The sequence below is a fragment of the Monopterus albus genome, unplaced genomic scaffold, assembly GCF_001952655.1.
Source record: "Monopterus albus unplaced genomic scaffold, M_albus_1.0 scaffold172.1, whole genome shotgun sequence".
NCBI lineage: Eukaryota > Metazoa > Chordata > Actinopteri > Synbranchiformes > Synbranchidae > Monopterus > Monopterus albus.
In genome coordinates this window covers 2,528,464-2,539,562 of record NW_018128052.1, presented here as the reverse complement: position 1 = coordinate 2,539,562, position 11,099 = coordinate 2,528,464, and the positions used below count along the sequence as shown (strand labels likewise).

At 40.9% G+C, this 11,099-nt stretch overlaps 1 protein-coding gene across 6 annotated transcripts in view; it reads right to left on the bottom strand.

Annotated features, from left to right (window-relative positions):
- The window catches only part of st3gal3b (ST3 beta-galactoside alpha-2,3-sialyltransferase 3b), a 44,591-nt gene that overhangs the window by 29,647 nt on the left and 3,845 nt on the right, over positions 1–11,099 (bottom strand). For 3 of the 6 annotated variants that reach the window (XM_020616009.1, XM_020616007.1, XM_020616008.1), the window contains exons 2-5: positions 8,959–9,106; positions 2,547–2,603; positions 1,993–2,031; positions 767–809 (exon numbers count right to left, since the gene is read on the bottom strand). In XM_020616009.1, the coding sequence (XP_020471665.1) occupies positions 767–809; positions 1,993–2,031; positions 2,547–2,603; positions 8,959–9,067 (248 nt within the window). In that variant the 5' untranslated portion in view covers positions 9,068–9,106. The remainder of the gene's footprint in view (positions 1–766; positions 810–1,992; positions 2,032–2,546; positions 2,604–8,958; positions 9,107–11,099) is intronic. The other 3 variants (XM_020616010.1, XM_020616011.1, XM_020616012.1) reach the window with 3 other exon arrangements.

The following is an 11,099-nucleotide window of genomic DNA, read 5'->3' as shown; positions in this document are numbered from 1 at the left end:
GCGGCTGGCCTGGGAACGCCTCGGCATGCCCCCGGAGGAGCTGGAGGAAGTGTCTGGAGAGAGGGAAGTCTGGGCTTCTTTGCTTAGACTGCTGCCCCCGCGACCCGGTCCCGGATAAGCAGAGGAAAATGGATGGATGGATGGATTAATAAGCAGATGAATGCCATCAATCTTGTTCAAATAAACAGGGAGAGGGAAAAGAGGCGCATGTCTTAGAGAAAGGGTCTTATCATGGCAGTTTAGAGCGAGCATGTCAAACAAATTCAGAGAATTATACAAATAATCAACAGACACGCTGACACAAACTAGCTGCGTACTGATTCAAGGTAGCATGTTCTCACCCTGACAAACCACAGCCGCTGTGGGAGCAAACACTAAATCAGTAACTACGTCACAAGTCACTAATTTCTAAATGTATTACTCAAGCAGCCAGTCAAAGATGTGCATTTGTCACCAGGTTTTGGTTATGACTCCAATGAGATGCAATGTGTTTATTTAGAGAAAAAAAAATTATCAAGTGATTAATTGGCTGAAGGTTTACATTTCCATCGTCCATGTTATCACCATTGATCAACCAGAACCTGTATGAGTAATTATTTAGTGAAACAAGCTGTAAAACATATCTAAACTAATAGAGTCCAAGTCTAACTGGGAGTTCAGCTGTTCTACATACAACAAGAGATATCAGTACATGAAGGAGAACTGCTGAATGTGTAATTCTAAATGACATTTAAAGCAAGTGTTTATTAGAAATAAATGTACTCACAGTGTTGTGTCCAGCCGCAGCCGAAAGCCGAGCTTATCAAACTCTATAAAAGAGAAAGACAGACACAGAAATAAACAATTACCACACATCTACAAAAAGAAGGACAGAAACATTGCATAACTGGGATCATTAGCACCGGCCACCCAATCTACATGCTTTCAACTATCAGCTCATTGGCTGTAGTTGGAAACACTCGGTGCACCTTTCACAGAAAAATGGCAAATGCATTAGAACATGTGACCAAACAAGCAAAGTTAGGGAGAAGCCAGCCAAAACAAATCTGTTGAGTTTAAAATAAAGTTAGGAAGTTAAGAGATCACCTATGGACAACCAAAGGGGCAGCCAATAGGTGCCTGGAGAAGCATTGGGACAGCAGACAGAGAAGCTGACAAAACTAGGAGGTAAATACTGTATCTTGAATGATGTCATCAAAATATGTGCTGCAATCTTTTCTTTTTTTATAATGGTGCAAACAGGGGCTATAAAAACACTTCACCTTAATTTCTGTCTATAACATAATTGTATTATCATGACAGAGGACTAGGTTTAAATTAAGCATTAGTTGAAAACAGGAAACACGCAGTATTACTCCTGTTGTTGCGGATCTCGTCTTCACAGAGAAGCTGGAGGAAAAAGATAAAGAAAAGGACAATGGGAATGCACGATGGTTGGTTAGGGAAAAATCCAAGCACTGCCTTGAAGGATGGGGACTTTGCCACAGAAGCCAAGATGAGTGAGTGTGAGCGTTTGTGTGCGCATTATGTTTCTGCTGAGAAGCATAAGGCAGCCACAGGGCTGAGTTGAGGGGAACAGCTTGGGAGAAATTAAAGTGGCGGGGTCCTACCAGTGAGACAAATGTTACCTTACAGAATTATGAACCAAAACTCCTGCAGACACCTTCACTTGCCATTCCTTTGTTACTGAGCCATGACAATAGAGGGCAGTGTTGAATCACACTGCAGCTTTATGTAGAGCACAATGCATGAGCAGATGTTCATCTCCTCACTAGTTACCATGTGTAAATAAATTCTATTTGTTTTACTTTCCCCGTTAATAACACATCAATTTCACAAAGGTGGAATGACTATGTTTTGCAAATGCTACTTGCATCCCAAACTAAACGTGGCTGTGGAAGTACTGCAGGGTTTTCGAAAGTCATTTGATTTTAAAGGGCAGAAGGACAACAAGGATGAGTGGGGCTTTTTCTGGTGGGGCTGCAAATGTACCTGAGCCACCTTTTGTTCCCACGTTGTCTGTTACCACCTCTGAAACACAAAAGTGTCAGTTAGCACCGTTTGAGGTCGGTCTGTTATGGCAGCACTGGACTTAAAATAAAGCCAAGAAAATAAAGCCAGCTGCAAATGTCAGACATTACATGGCAAAAAGAAGACAAGGACAAGGAAGATTAGTAGCTTTAATCCCACTAACTTGAATTCTAATTCCAAACCTCGATCTTTATTCAAAGAAGAAAAGCCCAGTGAAGTGGAAAATTAACCACAGAAAGCTCCCACGGTGTTTTTGTGATTATTAAGGCAGTGATATTTTGGGAGTTACCCACAAGGATGGAATGACTGAATGAACATTTTTCATAATAAAACAAATATAAAGATGATGATAGGTAGATGAACATAGAGAACATCCACTGAGTTAGCAGAGATTCTTATACCATAGGAAAAAACCCTCAAAAGCCAAAAAAAAAAACAAAATCAAACAAACAGCATCAACACGTGCTTCATTAACAGTCCCCCAGTATACAGGAGCAGAGTCGCAGTGCCTCTACCTGTAATTCTTTTCACTTCAGGACCTTTAGTCGGGACTCTGTCTCGTGAAACAATATCTGTAAACAAAAGGGGGTTAAGACACTGAAATAAGATCATCATTACTACAGAGACCAAAGTACTCTGAATATATAAAAATGTTTTCAACATCAGCTTCAGCATGGCACAAACAGTGGCTGCACAAAAACAAAAGATGCACACAAACAAGGGATGTACACAGAGACATAAAAGACACCATATGTATCAGAGGGTTAATGCTGATCCTCCTGAGTGTCTACCATAAGTTTCATTCACAGACTAACAAAAAAGCAAGAACTGTAAAAAGATGCGTTAACAGCAGGACTGACTTGACTTAATCTGAACATGCTTAAAGCCATGTTTATTATGATTAGATTTGGGAACTACTGTACCTTTCTATTTCCCCTTTCAGTGATTATTATTTGTTTATCCAAATAGATAAAGACTGATGACCTTAAATTAACACTATTAGCTTCAAACAAAACCCCACATAGGTTGCAGAGGAAAAAAAAGCCACTTCTATCAAAATAAACAGAGGACAGCTGCAGTGTCATTTCACCAAAATGCTGATGATTAAGCACAACACAACTACAAAGCCGTCATCAAAACAGACCAAGAATAACAAGCTCTTGTGACACAAAGAAAAATATTCTACAGATGTAGAAAATGTATCTGTTTATAATATGTTGCGAGCACAACGCAGGGCTTCTGGGAGATCAGATTCCCCATTTAGTAATCTTCAAACTGTGTTCCACTTGAAACTTTATAGGCATATCACTACCACTCTACAGACAGGGAGGCAATCTGCGATGCTCAAAACCAAGCTAGGGTCAAGGATACTAAGTGCAGCTGCTGCTTTTACTGCTAAAGAAGTACTGAAAATGACAGATCATATCAATTATAGTTATGAGAGCTGAATGTAAAAACAATCTTAAAAATCTACTTCTGAAAGCCATAAACAGAGTCACTATTAGGAAGCAACTGGATTTATGCCATTACACCATTTTTACAAGCTACTTCGGTGTTTTTATTAGTAAAAGTAGTTTAAGTGAAATGAAATGGGATTACAATTTATGGCTTATTTGCTACTGTAAATAGAAAACATATATTATCAGCATGGCTGGTAGCACACATTTTTTCACCCTGTGCAATGTGTTAATTTCAAGTGTATTTTAGCACCCTAAGGTGATGTTCCTGTTAATAGCAGCAAGTCAAATCAAATATAAGCAAATATGCTACTAGGAAGCTCTGATTTAGAAGAAGGTTGTCTGTAACTGCACTGTACACAACAGCTCTCACAAAATTAAAGATGATATCTCAAACAAGCATGGTGTTTTTTTTAACATTAGGCATGGGCAGAGCCAGAGGGTGATCAGATTCAGATTGGCCACTGCTGGTGCCACCCCTGCCAGAGTAAAACATGATGCTTGTCAGTATTAATGAATGAAAAATAAAAAACTATGAAACATTGCTGCCTCACATACAACTAACATTTCCCTGGTACTTTATAACTGATATTGGATAAATTGGTTTTATTTTAAAATCATGCATTCATTTCTCTGATTGTGTTGTTGTGAAGTACTTTGCATGATTCACCTTGGTGGGAGGGGACCACCGTGCTGCAGCGATGTTCCTGGCCAGTAGTAAATAAGGATCACAGCCAAAGTTAGGTAAAGAAAACACTGTGTGCATGCCGTTTACACAAAATAAACCATTTTATTCTTAATAATGTAGAGCTTATTATTTAATAGAAGTAGGGGTTTAAATGAACTTTTTACATGTATTTCAAATGTGCCACCCCTCTCTGAGTCTGGGCACCAGTCTGGCCACCCTGTCCAAAATTTTCTAAATCCATCCCTAATGTCAGGACAGACTCAAAATTCTCCGCCCAAAAAAGTCATGCTGTTGATTTCTTGTATAAAACCAGTTAACAACAGTACACAGTTATTTCGGGCAGCATGGTGAGGCAGCAGTTAGTGCTGTCACCTCACAGCAAGAAGGTTCTGGGTTTTCCCGGCCTTTCTGTGTGGAGTTTGCATTTTTTTCCCTGTGCCTGTGTGGGTTCTCTCCTGGTACTCCAGCTTCCTCCCACAGTCCAAAGACATGCAGCTTGCGTTGACTAGCAACTCTACATTGCCCGTGTGGGTGTGTGTGGTGGTATGTCTCTGAGTGTCAGCCCTATGAGCCTGGCGACCTGTCCGGGGTGTACCCCACCTCTCACCCAATGTCAACTGGGATTGCTCCAGTCACCCCCCTGACCCTATTCACGATAACCGCTATAGATAATGGATGGATACAGTTCTTTCTCTTATTCCATCAATTGACAACAAACAAAAACTGTTGAGCTTAAAAGGTTCATTACTGGTCTTAAAAATTATAGTTTAGCAAAAATAATTGTTCTTGCATTATCTCACAGACTTCATCAGTGGATGGAGTTCACACAGACATATACAGTACCACAGACCACATGCCAACTGTTATCAAGTGACCAAAATTCCATAATGCGGTCATATGATAATGAGTGAATCCATTTGCAGCTAACAGCCATGAAATGTGTCTGAAAGCTCAGAAAATGCCCAGTGAGTGGATGCAGCCCTTATGTGGTCAGTCATTGTGACTGTGTGATTTCTGCAATTTTAAACCTTTATCTGGAGCCTTTTAATCTTCACAGCTTTTAGTCAATGTCAATACAGCCAAACACAGAACATGCTCAACAGTTATTCCTGCCCCGCTACAGTGGAAAAAGTTAATAAAATCATTTACTTCATACTCACAACATGACTACAGGTCAGGCAGCAATGGCTGTACTATAATCAGTTATGCTGACAATTACAACCAGTGACTGCAGAAAGAGCTGGAGGTGACAGGAAGTTTGTTTCATTAACAACCCGAGTAATTCTCTGTGCAGGCACACATCATTGCATGACTTGGACAGCTGCATTAATTAAAAGAGAGCACTAAATAGCCTGTTACAGCAAAGATACAGCATGACTTTATCTTATCAATTTTGGTTTCATAGATGAACAATCCAGAAAAAAACAAACAACTTCAGATACAAGTGGCAGTTAACAGACAGAGCAATTCTTGACCATGATAACTGAGCATTACAGGTGCAGCTACAGTGAGAACTGCATTAGGCAGGAAAAAGAAAGGACACAGATAAAATGAACAATGGGCCCTCATCGCTAGTCATCCATGAGTCAAACATCCACTCCACCTGAAAAAGGAATTACAACATTCATATGAACCTGCTCTGAAAGTGACACAAAAAAGACAGCATAAAATAAATGACCACAGGAGACGCTGCCTCTGGCTGCTGGTTGACGTCAACGACACAGGAACAGAATTCAGCACTTATCAATAATTACGGGTACTATTACACCAAGAAGTCAGGATAAATCAGGAACCAGGGTGAAGGAGAAGAACAGGATATGGCACAAACCTCCTGGATGTGGTGACCATCTGGAGGAACTGTACACAGCAAGCAAGCCAGCTGCTGCCAACGTGTCCACTGTTAAAAGCACTAGACACATACACACATTTTCTACAGGAAACAGCTTGTCAGGGCAAGGGCTTTCTGAAAATACAACCAACACAGAATCAAAGGCTTCGGTATTAATAAGGCATTGCCGGTCAATGTTAAGTACCCAGATTTTCACTGAATACCCCAGTGCATCTCAAAACATGCTTTCTATTGCAAGAAGACACAATTAAAAAAAAAATCACTACAGATAAGCACACACTAGCACTATTTAACAATGAATGCGTAGCAGCAAGCTACAGCTACAAAACAACTACAGGGAAGCTCTGAATGATGTATAGGCTGAGCAGGGTATAGGCCTCTCTATGCTCTATTGGTCCCTGGAGCAGCACCAGAAGTCAAGAATGAGGAAGAGAGATTATTCAGACCTGATCCTCTCAGTGAGACAGCATAGCTTAGCTGACCAGGGCGAAGGGCAGCAGAGACCATCCACATGCTCATTTTTCCCTTTTGACCCTGTTTAAGCCAGACATCTGGCCCCACAGTACTGCAGAGAGCCAATATTTTGCACTGCACTCAAAGCTCCTCTCCTTGTTGTGCTGTTGAACCAAGTATTGAGGGGAAAAAAATAAGCCCAGATCTTTTTGCTTTCTTCACATCAAAGGGTATCGTGCAGTTAATCAAATAAACTGACTGCATATTATTTCAATCCCATGCAGGTGACAGTACAAGGATGAAAGCGTTTGACATCAGACAGAGAGCTTTAGAATAATGAAAGCTAATGCTGAATTTTGAGCAAATGCAAAGTGATGCAACAGAAAACCAGTCTGTTTAAAAAAAAAAAAATGTGATATGGACCCCAGGCAAGGTCATTTGTTGACTGGGTATTCTGTTAGTGATACAACACAGAAGGACAAAACTTTAATTTAGCAAACCAGGTTCTGAGGACTCATTTTTGTCAGGCAGTGTGTCACGGCCACCACACAGTGCACAGACTAGCACAGTACATTACATACTGCAAAGGGCAGAGACATGTCAGGCTCAGCAGTAGATATTTTGAAATGCTGACTGAGAACCTGCATACTCATGGAACCAGGGACGGGTTAAAACAACACCAGGCATGTTAAGAAATGAAGCAGTAGAGCCTGGACCAGAGCAACCTGACATTGCCTATTTTGCCATGAAATAAACAAACATTGGTAGCAAGTGACACATTGACCACAATCACAATACATAAAATTACTCAAGCTGGTTTTGTGTTTAAGCCTTGACGCAGGCATCTGTTACAGTGCAGTTCCATGTTCAAATGTAACACAATGCTTTGTCGGACAGACAGCCAACCCCTGCACTACCAGCTCCTGACACAAAATACCCAAGAAATCTGAAGCCCCGTTTCTCCTCACAGTGAAAGTAAGAAAGTAAGCATTCTCAGTTATCTCGCTTTCTAAGTGGTGAATGTCAAGTTCTTTAATGCTTTATTGTTTATCTCAGTGACTTGTACATTAAAGGTGATAGTTAAAGATCTGAAAGGAGCTTATAATATTCCTTTGGACAATGGTGCTGGCATCAACATGTCATTCTGAGTCATCATATTGTCGACCAGAAAAATAATCCTCCTATTTAAAATCAATGCTGCACGTGACTGTATTTCTGCTTCACATATGCTGCAGTTGAGAAAAAGTGGATTTGACAGCAAAGGATGTGTTACTCTTTCAGAATAAGGTTAGGCTTATGGTTAAAAGAAAAAAAGTCTCAACTCCAGTTGAATAGTAAAACTTTACATTACAGCCAATATCAAGGACATAATACAAGGGACCTAAGCATTTCCCCTCACGCTTTACACGTTAGGCAGCGTGTTGTCCCTCCAGCCAAGTTCTCAATCTAGTTCAAAATGCACATTTGTGTTTTCTGTGCTCCCTGTGAATGTTTCCCTAGAAAATATTCTCTGTAGGAGGCACAGGCGAGTTTGACATTCTTTACAGAGAAATCTTCTAGCCCCCTCTGCTGGATTTGAACAGCTGTTTTGGGTCACCCACAGAGTGTGACATAATTTTACTCATCCTCCATCATCAGTTTATACAAGCTGGTTCTGATCACATATTTTATCTCAAGAAGTATTCTGTACTGAGCCGAAGAGTGACAGTGTACAAATGTACTGTAGGTTCCTCATCACTATCTTTTTATAAGATCAGGATTATTCAATCACTAGGAAAAGGCAGTGAGTCATAACCAACACCCGTATACAGTACACCGAGAGTATTAAGTAAAAACTGAACCTCATGCACTGTCATGGTGCTAAAGGGTGTTGTGAAACTGCACTAGTAGTTTTCCATGTTAGGATTTCAACATCTAAATGTGGAAATCTCAGCATGGAATTTCCTCGTCTACAAAAGGTAATGAGAAATTAAATAGGCTGTATAAGAGAGTCAGATCAAGCTTTCATCTCTTGGTTAACACAGGTTTTCTCACTTTAGCCCAGGTAGGGTATGTGTCAATAGATAGCTAAGTATGAGTCAGCCCCCACAGCTGCACCCACTGGTTTTAAATAGCAGAGATAGAGCAACTAATGCAGGATGTACAAAAGGAAGTGATTACACTCTCCCCACAACATCCACCGCTCTGCTGAAGTTAATGAAAAACTAATTTAATATCAGACACAGACTGACTTTGCCAAACCAGTACACAGCTTGACATGCCAACAGGCAAACTGGGAGAACATAAAATAAAATCAAAAATAGAGATTGAAATGAAGAGGAGTAGCTGGCAGACAGCACAGAGAGCAACGCAATGTCACACAAACTTGGTCAATAAAAACAAATAAAACATGTTAGGTTTTAAAAGTACTTTCATATGACAGATGGACGATCAGGTGATAAATTAATGCTATAAACAGTCAGACTGGAGGTGTCACTTACGAGGCTGCGGACCCCATATGTTTACACGTAGCTTCCAGGAGGCGTAGAAAATAAAGGTCAGGACCAGTGTGGTGCATAGGATGAACAGCAGCTTGTGTTTGGGTTTCATGGTCTTCAGTCATTCACATGGCAACATCCAGGTCATCACCTGAAATGACAAGAGGGGAGAGGGATGCTGCATTTACACATTCCTACTGAGAAACTCATCTGCAGCATAAACACAAAACTGACAAAACCAACACGGTGATAACGTACAGTAGCTGTTTCCACAAAGGAACTCAGGACAATGTCTGCTGAATCAGATCTGGGCTTTGTCAAGAGTTGCTCTTTCACACATATAGCACACAATGGCGGACAGTCCATATCAGACGGAAATACTCTGGTTTATGCACCCTGGCACAGCACGCAAGGGGCAGGACATTACACGGTCATGCAGTCAGATTGTAATTTGGTCATAAACAACCAAGTCTCTTGCCGTACCTTAAAACCTCTTATCAGTTGTTCAAGTGTGTGTGAGGCAGGTTAATTGCATTTAACTGAGAAGTGAGACTGACAAAGAAGTGACTTCTTAATCACTTTTAACCAAATTAACCAACCGCAGGGTTTACCAACATTTTGTTATGAAGCTGTCACACTTTCTGTAGCAGCAAGGGTGTGGCTTCCTTAAACTAGTGACAGCCTTACTGTTGGACTTATGTAACGAACACTTGAACAACTGATAAGAGACTAGCCGTCATCACTACTCGGTGTCTTTTCTGCTTTTTTACCCAAGTAAAAGATTACCAGATTATACACATATTTAACCAGCAAAACAAATCGTGCCACACACACCGAGTCATGTCCAGTCTTGATATCATCTGACAACAGACAAGACAACCCATTAGTTGTCTCTGTGGCCTGGTGTCCATTTGGAACACACGCTGCCAATTATCCTGAGCCCTCTACCATCTAATGGACTGCAAACCCAGCACCATACAATATCTTTCAACCACACACATAGCCCTTATCTCAGCACAATCTGCAGCTTTCATTAAAGACATGACCTGCACAAAATTTCTCAGATATGACATTTAAAATTTCATCTGGGGCATCTCTTTTCCATTGTGAGATCTGCTTGAGGCAATTGCAAATGAGTTAATACAGAGCTTTAGCACAGGAAGGCCTCTGAGCAGTGCTGAGCTCAGATAAGACTGTAATACCACACCAGAAGCTTGCGTTTGAAAGAGCAGTTTATACCCCACCAGGTAACAGATGCTTCCCCCTCACTTAAAAATGTATTGTCTTAATACTTCATGATTTATCTACCATTAGATGCAACTTATTAAACTATTTAACAGGATAAAACTGCTAATAAATACTCGAAAGTTACCTAACAAGCAGCTATTATTGAACAGGTTTGGGAAAACAGGAATTCAAATGATACCTGTTGTACTCGGCATTTGCTGTACAGTATACAAACATGTCCAGTCCAAAGATTCAGTTTACTGCTCCTACAGATATGGCATTTCTGGACCATGAGCAACATAACATTATCCAGCTACAATTGTTACAATCTGACTATGTTCGTAACAAGAAAGGGGCCAACCATCTACTTCCCCAGCCCCACAGTAGCCTACAGTGGTTTGATCAACCTCACCACCGTGTAACTGTTATTTTTTTATGCATGGGGACAAACGCATTGTATTTCAGTTTAGAGCATGGAGCACATATTTCTTTACGAACCCAACCCATGCCCGATGCAGCTGAGTTTGCACTGTATCTTTACCCTTCTCATTACACAGACAGGCATTTGAGTGCCCTACAGTGTCCTCCTGCAACCCATCTAGATCAGTGGTCCCCAACCCCCGGGCCGCGGACCGGTACCGGTCCGTGGATCAATTGGTACCGGGCCGCACAAGAAATCATTAATTATTTCCGTTTTATTTATTATCTGAGTCTGAACAATCTTTTATTTTGAAAAATGACTGTATTCTCTCGGTTACACCTCGGTCACTTGAGCGCCAAAACTGGCTTACTTGTGCGACATATTCAGCCTGCTCAATGAACTCAATCTGTCACTTCAGGGGAAAATGACAACTGTCTTCAAGTTGGCAGATAAAGTAGCTGCATTTAAAGCCAAACTGGATTTGTGGGGACGGCGC